This window comes from Zosterops lateralis, assembly GCF_965231275.1.
Source record: "Zosterops lateralis genome assembly, chromosome: 22".
Taxonomy (NCBI): domain Eukaryota; kingdom Metazoa; phylum Chordata; class Aves; order Passeriformes; family Zosteropidae; genus Zosterops; species Zosterops lateralis.
Window position 1 is genome coordinate 5,636,809 of NC_139782.1, and position 19,169 is coordinate 5,655,977.

Below are 19,169 nucleotides of genomic sequence, written 5' to 3' on the forward strand. Positions count from 1 at the left end.
TGCCCTGGGGTGCCTTGGCACTGCAGCTGAGCTGCCCTGGGGGTTATTCTGGCCCTGGTAGTGGAGCTGAGCTGCCCTGGGGGTGCCTCTGGCCCTGGCACTGCAGGGGCACAGTGAAAGCCCTCTGAGCTCTGGAATACTTGGACATCCTGCTAACCCAGACTCTCAACACCAGCCTGAGCTGTGAGGTATCCACACACCTCCCCACTCCTGCCATATTCCCAGTGTTGTTTCTGTTCTTTGAGAGCGCTGTGAGGCCCCTAAGGAAGAGCAAACCCACAGTTTCCTCATGTAGAATTTGCACACTAAACATTTAGGGAGATAAATGTGTCTAAAATAAAGTGCACATTGGGTTGATTCAGCCGGGAAATTTTATGTAAGAATATTTTGTTGTTTCTCAGCTATTTTGCATTCAATTAAACTCCTGGGGGGACTTAAGATCTGGAAGCCAGTTTCATGAGAGTCTTTCCAGACCTGGGATTAGATGCTGGATAAATCATGTCAATCCTTTTGCATTCACTCTTAAATAGGAAAGGTGCAGCTTTTTCTGACTCATGGAGGCATTAAGGAAGAAGAGATCCCTCTGATTACACAGGGAGTGACCAGACAGTGATTGACAGGGAAAAAATATCTGAGTCCAAGTCAGTCACATCTGAGGACTGGTTCTGTTTGCACTGTGATATAAAGGGAATATTCCAGCTCCTTGGCTTCTGGAGATTTCCTGCTATTAAAAGTAGTTATGGGAACATTTAATTGTCTTCAGGTGCTGGGTGTCTTCCCTCCACCTAATGCAGTCACTATGGAATTCTTATTTTAACAATTTGCATTTCTTAGAGTCTATTTCAATAGGATTGGGGTGGGTTTGTGGGAGGGTGGGGGAGAGATTGGTTCTGTGGAAGGCATCCATTCTAAACCTCTTACCAGAATTACAGACTGCAGAGATTCTTCACAGTTGGAAAGAAATGAGTAAAGCTGTTATCTCAGAAATTCAGCTTACAGATATGACAAGCACAAGTTGTTATGTAAGTGATTTTACTTGGTCTAGATAACCCAGGGATAAAACTTGTAAGTATAGAAGCAGAATAACTCTCCTAATAAAACTTAAGAGTTCAAGGGGATCCCAAAGATAGAAGCTGTCAAATTGCTTAGGGCAAAACTTCTTAACTGAGGGAAAAATCCTGCTGATCCTTTGCCAAGTTTCACTAAATTAGGATCATTTCATGTGTAGTAGCCTGTCCTTAGCACCTTGGCAAGTCAAGGCTTTGATTTATTACCCATTTCCATAATTAGGAAATTTTGCCTGCTATACAGTCAGGTGGGCTGAAATTCAGTGTATTTCCTGTGCAGGAATACCATGTGTCCACTTTTTATCCTGCAAAAGTGGATTGATTTCATCATTCTGTTGTGGCCTGAGCAGTTTTTCCCTCCAGGAGCTCCTGACACTTCCCCTGGTGTGTCAGGAGGAGGATTCCTCCTGGAGCCTGCCTGTGTCCCACTGGCTGTGACTTGTAGACTGTAACACAAGGGAAAGATAAAGTTTCCAAGTGAGTCAGACACCTCTGGAACTGGAATGTCCCAGCAAGCTCTGAATTGTAAAATAATGCTAATACTGGTTTTGTTCTGGGTTTTAGTTGGTTTGGGATTTTTTTGTGGTCATGAAGACCCTGGTAATCAGGCAGCATAAATAAGCAGCATAAAGGGTGAAAGTGTCTTATCAGAATTGTGTTCAATATAAATCATTTTGAAAAGTAATTTCTTTGGCAGGTTATAATCTGCACTGATTTAATGAAGTAGTATATAATTCTCTTAGATTGTCAACAGTCAGAAATCATTGCAGGCTCCCAGCCCCACTTGCTGTAGCTGTTGATTTAGAGGAGACCATCTGGCCTGACAGCTTGGAAACCAGTCCAGGGGAAGGAGAATGACAAGCTGAAATATTTGTAAATTGCTCGGCAATTTTGCACTTAGGCATAAAATTCCAAAGCAGGGGATGATCCTTGGCTATTGCTGTGCTAGGATAGGGCCAGAATTCAGCAGACAGGCAGAGGATTCCTGGCTTTCAGTGTGCCATTCCCAGGGCAAATTGATCCCAAGGTTTAGCAGAGGAGCTGGCAGGACCAGCTCAGCCACACTGTAACTTCCAGCCCTGCAGAATCTCTGCTGATGGAGGACAAGTTACATCTGTTTAAAGAAATCACCAGGGTTCAGTCATCCTATTGATCCAGACAGAGCCAGTGTATGTTAGGAGCAAATAATCAGCTGCTATTTCACAATAGCTTGGCTTTGACTGCCCCTGACCTGGCTTAGCACTGTGCTGAGCTCTGACAGTTCTCTTTGGATCAGTTTGTGCACTGTTTGCTGCAGCTGGGTTTGTTACAGAACTTCCAAGTCTTGTTTTCTCTACTTAAAAGAGAACACAACCGTGTGAACTTGCTGTAGCAGTTTTCCATGCTCATCATTTTCAAAGGAAACTTGGGATTGTTCTGATTACAATGCAGGGTGGGGGCAGGAGGGCTCAGACTCCAGAGTCACTGAAGTGGCCTCAAAGCCACCCGAGCACATCTGATGTGTTTGCAGAGCAACAACCACGCTGCGTTTGAAGTTTGAGGTGTGCAGAGAATTGAGCAAGCACATGGAGCTGCTTCCAAAAACAGGCTACATCCAGCCTCAGTCATCCTTCAATGCACAGCTCAAGTTTCTGCCCAGGTAACCAACATTAATCCAACTCTAATCTTTCAGGATTTCAGACAGTGTCGGTGGAAAAGCTGAGCAGAGTTGTTTTCCCTCCCGCTGTCCAGGCTGGACCTCACAGTGCTGCTGCAGTGCAGGTCTGGTCTCCTCCCTGTCCCCCTGGAAGCTGCCAGATGCTCCAGGAGGAAATGAACTTGGCTGCCAGGGCTGTGAGGCAATGCCCTCCCTGTGGTGACAGCAGTGCTGTGACAATCCCAGCTCTCACATTCCTGGTAGGCTGTTTCCCTTCTGTGGGAAGCTATTCTTGTCCAGGAGGGAGGTTATTGAGGCAGGTGGCTGCTTCATGGATCACTGATTGAATAATTTCTGGACAAGAACTCCTGTGCTTGCTAATTAAGGTGAGAGTGGTTGGGCTTCCTGTCCATATCTCTCCTCCCCAGGTACATTTTTCTTCAAATGATGAAGGTATTGATAATGAATTTCACATGGTGTTTTATGTAACGTCTCCTGATGCTAAAAGCTTTATCCCAGCAAGTTTTTCTTCTCCATTTTAAGAAACATCTACAAATACAAACATAGCTCAGTGATAGGAAACAATTCCAGTTTCTAAAAATTGAAATATCAGAGCTCCTGTTGGCTACTGTTCATTTAATTTTATTTACCTCATCATTGCCATCCTAAAGAATTTAGCAGGACGTTTCTTTTCAGAAAATAATTAATGACATATGGAATTAATTTTGGTGTACTGCCAAATACTTCAGTGTCTTTGGCTTTGACTGTAGCTGCAAACCTGCTGCTTCTTTGATGTGGGTTCTTAGTCCCATGGATGTGTGTTTGGGTTTTCACAGATGTGCTCAGCACCTCTGGATTCTACCCTGATTGCAAAATTTTCACCAGGTTGGTATCCAAAGAACTAGAAGTATTTACAGTTCTTGCAGCATCTCAAATCCCATCAGATTACAACAACAGTAACACGATGACACATCCCAGTTCCTGAACTTCAGCTGCTGCAAAGCAGCGTTACCCTCTGCGAGGGGATGGAAGCAGAGCTTTGATTTAGAACCTTAATCTTCCTTTTAAAAAACAGAGAAGCTTCAGCAAGGAGATTTGATGAGATTAAGGCGTTTCTGACACACAAAATAAGTATCTAGCTGGCTGAGGGTACGGATCAGTTTAAAAGACCTGATGCTGGGAGCTGAGGGGAAGCACTGAGCCAGTGACACATTTCCATGAGGGCCTCTCAGTGAGCTGGCATTAGGAGCTCTATTAATAGAGCAGCTGTGTTACAAGTGACACCAAAGGGAAAAGAACCCCCCACTCAGCAGTGCTGAGGGAGCAGGGAGCTGCCTGAAGGCTTGGGAGGTTCTCCTGAGTGTTCTGTGCACACAGACGTGTTCCAAAATCCAGCTTCGGGGAGTTTGAAGCCAACATTTCCTGTTTAGTTGAAGGCAAGTTTTCTACTCTGCTGCCTTTCAGAATTCCCAAACACCACGTTCTGTAGTTCCCTGCATTTGGAACTGGTCCTGCAGGTACTGGCAGTCTAAATCTGCTTTGTTTTTTGTGCTTCTCTTTAATTGTGCCATTTTCAGAGAGATTTCTGAAGGATTCCAGGATCTTTTCCCCAAGGTACAGCAGCTAATTTAGAGTCCACCTCTGTTGTCCAAGTATTTTCTTCCCCCTCTGGATTATTATGAAATAGATTAATTTCTTCTGCTACTCAGATGTCCTGTGACAAAGTGAAAGCTGATGCTCTACTCCTCCCTTGCACATAACCTCAGTTCTATGTGTAAAGAACTTCCCAACACCTTCAAACATCACCCTTATTGCAAAATAACAGCAAGATTTTGGATCACCATGGTGACTGAGTGGGTGTTATTTTTATTCTTTAACAATACATTAAGGAGTTGCATGCAGTTCCATGAGTAGTAGTAGAACATGAGCACTGTGGGGACCCAAGAAGAGGAAGCAACTCACTCTGCTGCTCTGAGATATAAATAGAGCAGCAGAGCTAAAAATGCTTCAGGTTTGTATTGTCTTGGCATGAAGCTCTGGAATGGAGCTTGTGACAGCAAGATGTTTCACCTACAGAAAACCTGCATATTCCTTATAAATTCTTAGGCTGCTTGGTAATCAGGCACTTCTGGGCTCCAGGTTGTTCACCTTATGTCTCTGCTTTGGGATACAAAGTGGTTCTGCCTCACCATTAACCCCAGTGGCCAGAGGGAGCCACTGCCTTGGCTGGGCTGGTGATGTGCTGGGGCTGCAGCAAAGATGCACAGGGTTTATATTCTGATTAGAGAGTAAGCTTTTAATTTTTCAGAATTTTAAATGATTGGATGGCATTTACAAAAAAAAAAAAAAAAAAAAAAAAAAAAAAAAGAAAGGATAAATGGATGCTGACCTCTGTGACTGCCCTTAAAATCCTGTGTGTGTCTAAAATCCTGTCTTTAAAAACAGGAAACTCCAATATAACTGTACAAGGTCAATCATTCTGACATGCAGCCCATGACCTGGTGCTCAGAGCATTGCTTGGGGCTGCCAGGCTGAAGGAAACCTGGGACAAGTCCAGAATATTTTTGACCTGACTGCATCTTCTTGACCTCCCTGGTCAGGAGGTGGGACTTCACAGGCCACTCATTTTTGATTGGCATTTTCTTCCACCATTCTTTTTCCATTTTCTCTAATATTTGAATTTGTCTCGCAAGCAGAATTTTAATGAGAATTCCCTTCAGTGAAGGAGTGGAGTTGATGCTTAACCAGGTGAATCCTCCAATTTGAGGACAATTAAATTAAGATTAAAACCTGTGAATAATGAAATTTTTGGACCTTGAGTGACAGGATTCAGTTTGTTTTTCTTTCTGTTTGGAAATCATCCATCAAAAGTTCCTTATTCTCCTTAGTAAATAGCCAGAATGTTTCAATGGCACTGACTGTACTTTGGGTTTGTACTTTTGGGTTTTCAGGCAATCCCTTCCTGAAGATGCAGGGAGCTATTTCAATGCAGAGACAGGAATCCTGGAGGTCCCAGTGACAATCCTGATCATGGACAAGGTCAGGGATTTTTGTGATGCTGATTATCAGACTGACAGTTTATTCAAATTATTTTAGTGAATGCTCACTTAATGGTACTTAATTTTAGATTAGTTCTTTACTAACTGAAGCTCTGTGATAATAGTAAAAGATGCTTAAAGTGCTAATACAGGTTTGATCATTTTTTCTTGTCTCATGTTTGCAATACTGGAAGTTAAATCCTTTCTCCTCAGTGCTGATCTCATGTTACTGTCAAGGAACTGAGTAACTTTTTCTTGCATTTTCCTTTTGGATGACAGTTCATTTAAATCCTGTCCTTACAACCCACAGATGGAGGTTTTTATACTGTGCTCTTGCATTTGTTTCAGGCTAAAAAAGTTAATTTTACTGTCCATGCCATTGTCACTACTTCTGATTTGGAAATCAGCCCAGCACAGATCAACTTTGGATACTGCACGATCTATGAAGCTGTGCAGGCAAATGTCATCCTAACAAACAAATCCATCTTGCCACAGGAGTTTGGATTTGTGGGACTGCCAGAGGTATGGACTTACCCCACACACACCTCCTCTGCTGTCAAAATAGATTTCAGTGTCATGGGAACGTGTTCAGTGTGAGTGTAAATAAATCATGACTGGTTCCTGCAGCCCCATGGGAATCCTGCTCCCTGTGGAGTTCTGTCCTGTACTGTGTGAATCTCCCTGGGTGGCACCCTCTGCATTTGCCAAGCAGTGCAGACCCCTGGGAGGAGATTTTCCTGTTCCTGACCTTTGCTTATCAGAATTCCTGGGTTTTTACACCGAGAGATCTCCTAAGAAAACACCTGGGACACTTTTATCACTAAATAAAACAGGGTTGGGGCTGTGGCTGTGGCCTCAGGCTGAGGAATGTGCCCACTTTGCACCAAATGCCTTTAAAATGCTCCTTGGGAACCATCCCAAGCTGTGCCTGGGCACTTTCTGAGTGACTGGAAGTTGATGTGGAAGCACAAATTAAATCACAGGAGCTGCTGGGTTCACGTGGGCTGAGTCCCCTGAATAATTTTTTTGGACAAAGTTAGTTCTTCACACTCCATAACAACAGGGTGATCACAGTGTGAAATGGATGTTGGCACCAGAGCTGGAGGAACCTGGCAGTTACATTGTCCTGTTTTCTGCTGGCTTAGGGATTAAAATCAAGGAACAGCTAAAATAAATTGTTAACTTCAGCTTCCTGAAAGCTTTACTTCCCAGCATGAGTTTCCTGAGGAGCTGGAAGTGTAATGGGGAGACTTTCTTGAATCAAATTCAACTCAAGCACAAACCACTGCACAGCTCTGGGTGTGGAACTGCTCCTGTCCCTGTGGTGTCCCTGCCTCAGACATGAATCAGCTCTCAAAGATAAGGGGCAACTGCTGAGATTTTTACCATATTTCATTCTGTTTTCTATGAAAAGTAAATAAACATTAGAGCAAGGTGATTTTTACAGATAGGAAGAAGCTGGGGAAGGGATTCTCCTGAAATCTGAGTTAATGGATTTAATACCTTTCCAGCTCCTTTGAGATGAGAAATCTGCCCCTCAGACTCTGGGCACTGACTCAGACAAAAACTTTTCCCTGAAAGGTTTCTCTTTTCCTGACAGTTCCACATTGAATAGCAATTTCTTTAAATCTTGCCAGTAATGACTTCTTTTAATTTACTAATAAACTGATAATTTAACAAATAACTTATTTTCCTGCCATTTTGAAGTTTGCTGAAGTTCAACCCAACGATGGATTTGGAATTATTCTTCCCCTGGAAAGCCTGACACTGGACATAATCTTTAAAGCCACCAAGGCAAAAGAGTACAGCTTTGAGCTCACCTGCAAGACAGAGATCAACAGGTGTGTTACTGGATGGACAGCAGGGAAGCTAAAATCTGAATGTCACTGGGCTCCCACTCTTAGCCCAGTTCAGAAATTGAATTTCTGCCTGCCCTGGGGAGGTGAGGCTGGGATAAGCACCTGAGCCAGGTGGGAATTCTCCAGTTGCAAGGGTTGCTCGGTGTCTGTTGGTTTCATCCTTGGTTTTCACATCTGTCTTTTCTGAAATTACTTTTCCCACCCCTCCTCAAGTTTATCCTTATCCCACACCCAAGCTCCAGCCCCTCAACCTGCACAGTTTTTCAGCACAATTACTGAAGGAACTCTTTTCTGTAAAAATGCTTTATGCATTAAGCCAATGCTACTGCAATAATGATGGCATAAACTTTGATTTGACTGGATGTGTTTCCAGAAGTTCACAGAGGAAGAATTCAAGCAGGGACTCTGGCCAATTGTGCATTAAAAATAGATAGTATTATTGTTCATCTTTAGGCAAAATTCCCATTGCAAGCTTGAAATTCTGCTTAAATAGGGACTACAGGATTAGCTCCCTATTTTCCGGGCTGATTAAGACACTATTTTATGCTGAGACAATTTATCATGTGTTTATTTTTAGACAATTCAAGCTGTCATGCAAAGCAGTTGGAGTCCACCCACCTCTTGAATTGTCTCATTCCTTGGTTCAGTTTGCTGCTACAGCCCTGAACTCGGTGTCTTCAGCCACTCTGGATGTGCTCAATTCCCACGTGGATGGGAACCCCCTGACTCACCCTGTCCCACGGATTAGCACTGGGGACCCTGTCCCTGTTGGCCCCACTTCCTTTGAATTCCACGTGCCCCAAGACTGTCCTGTGAGCATTACACCTTCTGTAGGAACTGTGCTGCCTGGGCAGGTAAATTCACTTTAAATGCCGGGTGTTCTGGCAAACCTTTGATCATCTGCATCCTTACAAAGGCTGTCACTTGTAAACAAAGCTCAAAACATCAGTTGTTGTTAGAATAGCTGGAATATTTTGTATTGTTTGAAAGAATGTTTTAAATCAGATAGGAGGGTTAAGCACCAAATCTGGCTAATGCCTTGTGGGAGTGTTCTGTCCCCAGTGTTGTCACTGTGCTTTATGTGAAGAATGTTTAGATATCAGAAGTGTTGGCCATGTAAACCCAGCCTGGACTTCCAAAGAAGCTGCAAGTGCCCTTACCCTGAGGATGTGTGAATTGTGTGCTGCTCTGTGTGTGCTCCTCTTGAGCTCTGTAGGTGTCACACGTGTCTGAGGGCTGAGCTGTGCCCTCACTGCTGTCTGTGCTCTCCCATTCCCAGAAAAGCTCCATCCGAGTGTCCTTCAGCCCGGCGCTGTCGGATCAGCAAATCAGGGAGGAGGCAGCACAGAGGCTCAGCACAGCAGCTGTGCCAGAGGCAGGAGAACAAGTAAGGAATGCTAAGAACAGCACATGCTGCTGGTCTGTCACTTCCAGATATTTGGTTCTCTGGATGGTATTTTTATCATAAAATTATTTGCATATTAATGAAGCCCAAGCTCGTGGTCCACGCAGGACCTGCCTATAAAGGATGAGAGTGTGACTGTGCACTCAGTGTGTGGCCTGTTCACTGAGCAATAATTTAATTTCATGCTCACAATTTCCAAAGTATTCCTAGAGGGTTTTATTGCAAATGCCTAGTTAAATACTCTTTAAAAAAAAAAAAAGCTTCTACACTTCCTGAAGATTTACAGCATCCATGGACTTTATATGCAACCCTTATGTCAGTTAATTTATGTGAGCACCTGTGGTTGTCTTTGATTATGAGGCAAACAGGAAAAATTCCCATGAGATAGAGACTTCTACATATCAGCTCCAACAGGAGACCTCTTTTTCTAAGAGGAGGTAAAATATGTCCATTTCAACCTAATTTTTAAATTTTACACTATTGGAAACCTGTCTTTAGTAGCTACTGTGTCTGTGGGCTGTCACCATCATCCTGTTGTCCCTTGTCCCCTGCTCTGTGTCAACTCCTTGGCTGTGTCTTTGATCAGATTCCCAGTGGTCCTGTTCAGATTTCCAGTGATACCCCTCAGTCTCTGATGGGCAAAAAGAAGAAAGATTCAAAGAAAGAGCGAAAGAAATCGAGCGTTTCCGTTTCCAGAAGAAGGACTGTAAGCAGGACTAGCCTGGCTGCTGTAAATATCCCTGAGGAGCCAAAACCCAAAGAGTTAAAACCCGAGTAAGTCAACAGAAGCATCTTGTACTACACAGACAACATTCTCTTTAGAAGTAGTTTAATAAATCTACTAAAGCTGTAGGTAGACAAGAAAGCAAACTGGCGAGGGAACAGCTTCAGCTGTGTTGCAGAGGCTGTTTCCAAAATTAGTGCTGCTTGTGAGCCACACAGCTGTACCCTCTCATGTGAGGCAAAGAATCCCTTTATGCATCAGAAGGATTGAAGACTTCAAAGAATCTGTCAGGGAGCAGGAGCTGGGGCTGTGCGGGGGATGGGGCTGAGCCAACACGGGGTTTGTGGAAAGGGCAACTGCAAAGCTCAACTTGGGCACCAACAGAAACTACTCAAATCAACCTCTTCTGAACAGATCTACCAGAACCGGCTGATGGCCCAAGTCCACAGCAGGGAGTAATTTCTATTTTTAATTTGAGGGCTTACACAGTCCAGCACATTAGTCATGGTCAGCATCAGTGCTGGCAGTGAAATGCTGCTGGGAATTGTGCATTTGAAACAGTCCCTGTGCACTGTGAGCGCCTCAGGGAGAGTCAACATCAACAGCATTGCTGCCTGCAGGTTGGGAGACTCACATGCAAAATCTGATACTTGAGGGCCCTTGTACAGAAGGTGATTCAATTTCTCAGAGCCAAACTTCTGGCCAGTCTCAGGAATTTGGGAGTATTTGGAAGTAAATACATACTGAAGCACCAGGCATTTGGCTGTACTGGATGTTTTGATGTCTTTTACTAAAATCACATGTTGATTGCAATCCATTAATTATAATTTTTAAACACTTTCAGCAGAGGTTGTAAAAATAAAATCCCTATTTTAGAAGTATTGCCTACATATTGCATTAGAGGAATGTGATCCTGTGTGTTTACATATCATTGAAATGATGCAGAAGTACTGGAAAACACTGAAATGCTTGATGTATTCAACCAAAGCAAATTGTATTGAAGTTTTGTGATCTTTAGTGTGACATCTGTTATCTGAGTTCTTAATTTTTATTCTCTTTTGGCAACAAAAGCCAACCACTCTGTAGGGTGGGTCCATTACTGACAGTCATTTAGTTTCACTGTTACGTTCAAATTCGAATGCGTGACTAAGAAACAATAATCACAAATAGCTTGGCAGATATTTATTTGATGTTTTTCTTGCTCTCTCACTCACTGAGGTAATTATTATTCCTGGATTCTCTAGTTCTGATGCTTATAAGGCAGCCCAGGCTTCCCTGATGAGGAGTTTCAAAGGGAGTTTTAACAAATACATCATCCCATGCTCTGTTGCAAGTGGCCACGCCAGTGGAGAGGAGGGTTCTGGGAACTTAACCTGCAGGTGGGTGCAGTTGGATAACCCAGAGATGTGAGGGGGAAATGGTGGGCTTGCTAATTTATTCATTTGGGGGAGAAATTTGTTTTCTGATCTTAATTACTTCATAGCTCAGTGGTAGAAACTCATGCTCCCAGCCCACCAGTTGGATAAGAATCAAACACATGAATATCAAAGCAGCTGAAGGAATAATTGTGTGAAAACTTTGAGGCAGCTGTAGCTCATCTCTGCTCAGGCACAGACAGTCGGTCACAGAGCCCTGTGCTGTGCTGTCACACCAGTGCAGTGACAACCTGTGACAGGAGCAGATCCCTGGCAATAATTATCTCTGTGTGATCCCAGAGCTCTGCCCTTTTATTCCCCAGCTCCCTTTGCTCTCTCTGCAGCCCTCACAACACCTTGTACCTGGAGCTGCACTGCCCTGCTGTAGCCCCACCTGTTCTCATCACTTCTGACTCTGGGATCAATGTGGCCAATTTTGGGGACGTTTCTGTAGGTATGGAATTTGAATTCTGGTTTGGAGTGGTTTCTCTCTGACAGTGAGTTCTTCCCAGCAGAGTTTTGTGTTTTCAAAAGTCAGGATAGGAATTAGCCCTTAGTGGGTATTTAGGTGGAAAGCAAGGAGCCTCTGGCCAGCTGAGGCCCATGAAAGAGCAGGCCTGATCCCAAACATGGACCTGGAAGCTGCAGAAGTGACTGGCCCAATCTGAAAGCATTTTGGTGAGCTTTGAGTAGCGCCTGAGCCAAAGGCCTGGCATGAGTGTCTGGCCCAGGCAGGAGCAAGAGTAAGGGGAGGGGAATGGAAGGCAGGGATGAGCATCCTCATTTTGGGAAGTGTTTTCATTCCTTGCAGGCCTCAGAATGATGAAGAGAATTACAATAGAAAATATCTCCCCAGGGAAGCTGGAAGTATCCTTGTTTGGAGCACATGAGCTCAGCCTTCAGCCTCTGCTTAATCTGCTTAATCTTTAGACTCTGTCTCTGCAGGAGGAACTGCTGGACACTAAAGCACCAGCTCATCTTCTCTCTTGAGTTATTGATCTCTCAAAAGTTTATAGATGCTTAGTTCAGACCAAAGACATGTAAACAATATGTAGAATCTGTTCTCATATCTTTTTTCTCAATCTTTATGAACTTCTTTCCTTGAGTTGCATTGTTTTAGCTGGGATTCTCAGTTCTGAATCCCAATGGCCCCTTCCTGTTGGTCAGAGCAGTTGGAACACTTGAGCCAGGTGAAAATAAACCCCTCATCATCTCTTTTTGTCCAAGTGAGGATAAATGGGTGAGTAAAAGATCAAACAGCGGTGGGGGAAAGGAGGAGAGATGTGAGAGGTGTGTAACACACATGTTCCCAACGGGAAAAACTGAGACAGGGAACGTCTCAGTTCTGGGGTGGCTCTTTGGGAGGGGTCAGCTGGAGGGACAGGCGAGGGTTCCCTCAGCAGGTGGACTAACCCAGGCACCCTCTGGGCAGTTCTTGGAAACTCTGGACATCCAGGTGGCCAAGACCAACCTCAGCCTCCACCTGTCTGGGCACGGGGTGGTGCCAAGCACAGAGTGTTCTGTGGGAGAGGTGCTGGACATGGGATACGTCCTGGCCGGGGACACAGTGACTGCCACAGTCAAGGTAAGGCCTCTGTGCTGAACTGCAAACACTGCAGGAGTTCTTGTGAGGAGGAAGACAACATAAACTGTCTCCTCACAGGTTTTGTCCAAGTGTGTCCATAACCAAAGTCCAGTGTTTGATGGGGAGTGGGGGTTGGTGTGACACGTTGTGGGCAGCACTGATTGTGCCTCCTGTGGCATCTGGGGACACAGAGCTGCACTAATGCAGTGTAATAAATACAGCCACTTTGCAGACTGTGGATCTTACAGGCCTGAGAATCAATTTCCTCAATGCAAATGCTGTTGTGTGAATGAATGTCCCCAGATAGAGAACACTTCCAACCTGACCCTGCCCTTCTCCATCCAACTGGAGTCGCTCTCACCAACACGGGACAGGGACCGGCAGAAAATTCCATCCTTTCTTACATCCTCTCTGCAGAGAACAGAGATTGTTGGTAAACTTCCTTTTATTCTTTCCTCTTTTTCATCTGCTAAAGACTCAGGAGGTGTAAAGCAGCATCACTGTGTCCTCTTAGATCCACACAGCTGTCAGACCTGGGGCATCACAGCCCTGAAATTAAAGATCTCATTTTACTCCCCAGTAGGAGCTGTAGTAATTCTTTCAATATAAGGAGCTGTAAATTTATGCAGCCTGAGCAAATATCCACAAGTAAGGACATATTAGTGCTTAAATTTAAATAAACCCACACAGTAATTGCATATTAAAGATTAGTCCATCTCTGTAAAAACACATCAAAATATAGGAAGGGTCAGTGATGCTGCTTCAGTTCCTCTGGAGATGAATGCATCAAACTGATGGATGGATTTATCTGGTATTCCCAACACCCTGTTTTGCTGCATAGCCATGTATCAGCTCTTATTTATTTGCTGTTCCAACAAAAATTAAATGGGTTTAAAATTTATGAAGAAGTAAAACGGAGCTGTCCTCTTGTCTTATCTGTATCCTTGTTTTTATTTACCAGGAACACAGAACTATAATGGCTTCAGTGTGTTCAGTGTCTCTCCAACAGAAGGAAAGATTGAGGCTGGGATGAGCCAGGATTTTGTTGTTACTTTCAGTCCTGACCATGAAAGTCTCTACTACTCCGACCGTCTCAAGGTTCTGTTCTTTGGCAAGGTGAGACAATCAGGATTATGAAAACAGTCTAAATATTGGATGAACTGATGTAGGGAGGAAAGGGCACGTTTGGGGCCCTCTGACACATTTCAGGTTTGGATACACAGTTATTAATTGATAAAAACAGTGACACGGGATCAGGAGGGGACGGGAGCTGAGCGCAGCTCCAGGGGCTCCTGCAGGGAACATCTAATGGAGAGCAGAGGGGAGAGGGGAGCTCCGCCTGCCCAGCACGGCCCGGCAGGAGCAGCAGCCCCAGGGAGCCGCTCCCGCAGCCGCTCAGCGCCGGGTTCCATCTGTGGAGCTGCCCTGGGATGCTCCGGCCGGATGCGCAGGTGGCCGCGCCGCGGGCAGCGCTGGGCCCCTGCCAGGACAGCAAAAGTTGGTGCAGAGTGACCACTAATGCCCGGCGGCAGCACTGCAAACGGGCTGCGGCTGAGCGAGAGCTGCTGCTGGCCTGGCAAGCCCTGGGATCGCGGTTAGGAATGTCGGGATGAGCTGAGGATGAACGGACACTTGACCCAAGTTTGGCAACAGAAAAGTTTTGCCTCTTTTAGTGGCTTCTGTATAAACAATTTGTCCAGTGCCGTCCTGAGGCGCATTTCCCGGGTTGTTTAAAACAGAAGTGCCAGAGTGGGCAGGTGCAGAACTCCTGCATTCGAGCCCAGGGTCATTGGGATGGTTCACTGGGAGGTGATGTCAGGATTTCCTGCTGCTGCTGGGTCAGCGCCATCCAGGTGACCGGAGCTGTCACCTGCATCCAGGACTTTCTGTCCCACCCAGCAAACAGCCCACGAGATCCAGCTGAAGGGAGCAGCCCGGGATCACCTCATGTTTGTGGAGGGGGGAGTGCCCCTGGATGTGCCCGTGGAGTCCCTGGCTGTGGCCTCACCTGTGGCACCGCAGGAAGCACTGAAAGGAGGTAAAGTGCCACCACTTTATTGTGGAACAGGGAGGGATCAAGCATGGGAATGTTCCTCTTCCTTTAAGAAAAAAAAAAAAGAAATTAAAGACAATTTTTCCAGAATCAGAAAAAATAATAATTACATTACAGCATATGTTCATAATACACAAAAAAACCCACAAAACTGCATATATTCATAATACACAAAAAACCACAAAACTTTCCTTAAGGAAAGTTTTTCTCTTAATTTTAATGCAGCTCTGTCTTAATGCTCTTCCACTTCTGCAGCTTCTCTGCAAAAATTATTATAATGTAATACTACTATGAATAATTAAGATGCATCTGCTTTCTGCCACTTCTCTGAGGTGTATTAAATGTTTAAGAAATTATTTCATATATAATCACATATCCTGGATTCTCCTGTTTGTCCTGTTATGAAACTTCCAAGTGTTTGAAGTTACTCTTCCTTAATTTCTTGGGACAGGATTTGTGTTCAGAGACAGAATGCAAACAGCTCCTGACTCCTGAGCTGTAAACAAGTCCAAGCACACACACATAAATAGAAATAAAGTACACAGAGGTGTGTGCCATGGGCTAGAAAACCAGCCTGGAACTTGATAATCAAGTAACAACTGCAGTTTGCAATTGCAAATTATCCAAACCCTCCTTTTCCTTAATTCCTCACTAACTCTGTAAAAGGATCTCTTTATCTGTGCCAACTCCTGAGTTTGCCACATCACTTTGTTTCGAACCATCCTGGTGCAATCTGTGTTGGTTCCAAACTGCCAAAGGCTCGGGTTTGACTGTCTCAAAGCTGACCTGGTTGCTGTTTGTTCAGGGCCACAGGAAGCAGTGAGGTCCCTTCTCCTGCTCCTGGAGTACGTGGAGGGCTCAGCAGAGCCAGCCAGGGCAGACATCACTGTCGGGGCAGTGGAGGGGCCTGTGGTGGCAGGAAAACAGGTGAGGGAAACAAAACCTGCAGGTTTGTGCCAGGTCTGGATGGGATCCTGACAGGGTGTGCAAAGGGCTGCTCGTTCCTTCTGTCCAAAATTCACAAATTCAGAAATTTTAAAAAGCAGCTTTCAGATTTTCTCTGAAATGTAGGTTTTACATTGTACATTTTTGTATATAATGTCAATTTTACATTATAAAAGCATCAATGTTTGAAAATATTATATTTCAGGGGCCAATATAAGGAATTAACATTATCATACTGAGTCAGCAACAAACTTAATTTAGCAGTTTGCTTCCTCGATTCTGGAATTCAGAATTTTGAGCCCAGAACTGAATTACAGTTCTAATCCTGTTATTTTATTGGAGTATTTAGTGACAAGGTGACCCAATGAATGTGACAGTGGATAGCTGGAGAATCAAGGGGCAGTTGGGGCAGGGGCGGTGCAGCCTGTGCGGCCCGGGTGTGACTCTGCCGTGTGTCCGTGTGTCCGTCCGTGTGTCCGTGTGTCCGAGCCAGGCCGTGGAGTTCAGCCTGGACAGCGGCCCGGAGCTGCAGCGGGCGGGGTTCTCTCTGGACGGTCCCTCGGGAGCGCTGGAGCGCGGGCAGCGGCAGCGCATCGGCGTCTCGTGGGTGCCACCTGCCGACCTGCAGGTGAGACACGGCCCGGCCCGGCCCGGGGAGGGTCACACTGGGGTCCTGGAGGGTGTCACATAAAGGTCCTGGAGGGTGTCACTCAGAAGTCCTGGAGGGTGTCATGCTGAGGTCCTGGAGGGTGTCACACAGGGGTCCTGGAGGGTGTCACACAGAGGTCCTGGAGGGTGTCACATAAAGGTCCTGGAGGGTGTCACACAGAGGTCCTGGAGGGTGTCACATAAAGGTCCTGGAGGGTGTTACACAGAGGTCATGGAGGGTGTCACACAGAGGTCCTGGTGGGTGTCACATAAAGGTCCTGGAGGGTGTTACACAGAGGTCCTGGAGGGTGTCACACAGAGGTCCTGGAGGGTGTCACATAAAGGTCCTGGAGGGTGTTACACAGAGGTCATGGAGGGTGTCACACAGAGGTCCTGGAGGGTGTCACACAGGGGTCCTGGAGGGTGTCACACAGAGGTCCTGGAGGGTGTCACATAAAGGTCGTGGAGGGTGTCACATAAAGGTCCTGGTGGGTGTCACACAAAGGTCCTGGCAGGTGTCACACAGGGCTCCTGATGGGGTGTCGCACAAAGGTCCTGGTGGGCTGTGACCCACAGCTCTGCTTGGGCTGTGACCCACATCTCCCGTTGGGATGCCGTCCAAAGCTCCTGTCAGGGTGTGACACCAAGGTCCTCCTGCAGTACCACACAGGGCTCCTGTCAGGGTGTGGCCCAAAGGTCCTGCTGGGGGTGTGACACAAAGGTCCCATTGGGATGTGACCCACAGCTCCTATTGGGGTGTCACCCACAGCTCCTGCTGGGTGTGGGCAGCACAGATGGCTTGGGCACAGCCAGGTGACAGCTCCTGTGTGCTCCCTGAAGGAGCAGGGGTGGTACAAACCCCAATCTGGGAACAGAAACTGGGAGCAATGGGATGATCTGGAGCCTGCCTGCATCCCCAAGGCTGTGCTTGGCTGTGTGGTGACAAGGACAGGGGTGAGCCACTTGTGTCCCAAAGGAATCCCTTCCTGCAGGTCACTGTTACAGAGCCCAAAGGCCAAAGTGCTGCAGCTGTGAACAGCCTCTGGTGCCCTGAGTGAGCTCTGGAGGGCCCTGGGGCAGAACAGAGCTGACTTTACACAGATCACTTTGCAACACATTTCTTTGCCATGGGCTGCCTTTCCTTTCCTGCCATTGCCTTTCCAGGCACATTCCTAGAAGTCAGTGGGGCCTTTGCATTTTCCACTTTAGGTGCCCCATCTCCCTTGCTACTCCTGCCTCATACGTAGAGGTTGGCTATGATGTCCCAACAACACCATGAGGCTGTGATTGCCCTTCCTGATTCACCTCCTTGGGCATTCATGGGCACTGGAGGCATTGACTCCCCATGTGTGGGATGGCAGAATGAGTAGCTGGTTCCAAAATTAAAAGATTTGTGCCATCACACGCAGAAAGAGGCAGCAGAGTTCCTGGCAGGATGTTGTACCCAGCCCTCATCGTGCCTCTTGGTAACCCCTGGGTCTTGCACAACACTAGGCACTCACTGGGGGCTGACAGGATCCATTTCCTTCCAGCCCCCTCTGGGAGCTCTGAGGTTGCTGCTGTGTCCAGCTGCCATGGCTGTGACGTGGGGACAGTCTGTGTGGCACTCTGGGGACAGAGTGCTGAGTCACTGTCATACCTCACTGCCTGCAGCATGAGCATCACTTGGGGACAGAGAGGAGCCAGCACAGTGGCTGCAGCCTGTCACCTGTAGCTGTAACTGGTGCCTTGAACACCGAGATGTGAAACACAGAGTTTAGGTGACCAAGTCATGTCTCTTATGTCCAAAACACCAGTCTGGTTTTCTGTGTGGTTCTTTCTGCAGACCAGTGACCCCCCTCTCGTGTCAGCCCTCCTGACTGTAAAAGGTGACATCACAGAATCCTACCGAGTCCTGCTCAGGGCAAGAGTTGTGTCTGCACCTGCTCCCACTGGCTGAGGGATCCAGGCCAAGTGGAAAGGAAGATGGAGGTTACACTGCTGGGAGATCCCTGGATCTCTGGTGAAACATGGGAAGATTTGAAGATTGTTGTGAATAAGTGAAGGTAGCAGGGAGATGGGAAGGAAGGGCCATGTAACATTTCTGCTCTGTTTCACCCCAAGTTCTCTGTAAATTGGTGCCAGTAGCTTCAATTTCCAGCTGACTCTGTGACAATAATCTTGTGTTAGAAGAAAGAATTACTGAGGGTCCCCAGCAGCTACACCTGCTGTTAATCCCATGTCTCCCAAAGGTGGGCATTCCATCAGGAGGAGTATCTGGTTTACATCCACATAGGTGAGTTTCTTTTTTCCAATTTCAGATGCTTTTTGTAGGATTTGGAAAAGCCTTGAAAAAAAAGCTTTTTTTTCTTCTAAGACCAGAATAAAGTTTCTTATTCAAGAAACTTATTCTCCTCCAAATCATTTGGGGAGTCACTTTTACAGTGTACAGTCAAAGCTGCCTGGTAACATGTGGTCAAGGGGGAATATTCCTGTGCTGTTCCCTGGATATGGTCAGACACTTGCCAGAGATCCTGGCTGTCCAGGAACTTTTTATTTCTATATTTGCCTTCTGCTGAATTCTGGCTGAGAGCAGAGTCCTGTTCTGGGGAAGCCACAGTGCCCTGCAGGTGGAACTTCTGTCAGGAAGCAGCAGCTGGTTCAGGGCAAGTGCAGAGCTGGAGAAAGGAGGGAACAGGAAGACAGCAGCCATTCGACACAGGATAATCCTGTACATCTCTTATCACACTCTTTCCTGAGTCACAGCCAGTCTGTGACAAAGTTCCCTCCCCACCACTCTGAGGGCGTGTTGCCC

General features: G+C 46.1%; 1 protein-coding gene across 1 annotated transcript in view; it reads left to right on the plus strand.

Annotated features, from left to right (window-relative positions):
• The window catches only part of CFAP74 (cilia and flagella associated protein 74), a gene marked incomplete at its 3' end in the record, with an annotated part of 36,402 nt that extends 18,088 nt beyond the window's left edge, over window positions 1–18,314 (plus strand). Inside the window, exons 21-38 of the mRNA XM_083876987.1 lie at window positions 2,578–2,706; window positions 5,655–5,742; window positions 6,090–6,263; window positions 7,449–7,582; window positions 8,178–8,454; window positions 8,880–8,987; window positions 9,613–9,779; window positions 10,974–11,108; window positions 11,489–11,598; window positions 11,956–12,011; window positions 12,265–12,384; window positions 12,577–12,729; window positions 13,033–13,162; window positions 13,691–13,845; window positions 14,629–14,767; window positions 15,588–15,709; window positions 16,221–16,355; window positions 18,201–18,314. Coding sequence (XP_083733113.1) covers window positions 2,578–2,706; window positions 5,655–5,742; window positions 6,090–6,263; window positions 7,449–7,582; window positions 8,178–8,454; window positions 8,880–8,987; window positions 9,613–9,779; window positions 10,974–11,108; window positions 11,489–11,598; window positions 11,956–12,011; window positions 12,265–12,384; window positions 12,577–12,729; window positions 13,033–13,162; window positions 13,691–13,845; window positions 14,629–14,767; window positions 15,588–15,709; window positions 16,221–16,355; window positions 18,201–18,314 — 2,446 coding nt within the window. The remainder of the gene's footprint in view (window positions 1–2,577; window positions 2,707–5,654; window positions 5,743–6,089; window positions 6,264–7,448; window positions 7,583–8,177; window positions 8,455–8,879; window positions 8,988–9,612; window positions 9,780–10,973; window positions 11,109–11,488; window positions 11,599–11,955; window positions 12,012–12,264; window positions 12,385–12,576; window positions 12,730–13,032; window positions 13,163–13,690; window positions 13,846–14,628; window positions 14,768–15,587; window positions 15,710–16,220; window positions 16,356–18,200) is intronic.
• Window positions 18,315–19,169: the final 855 nt, after the last annotated feature.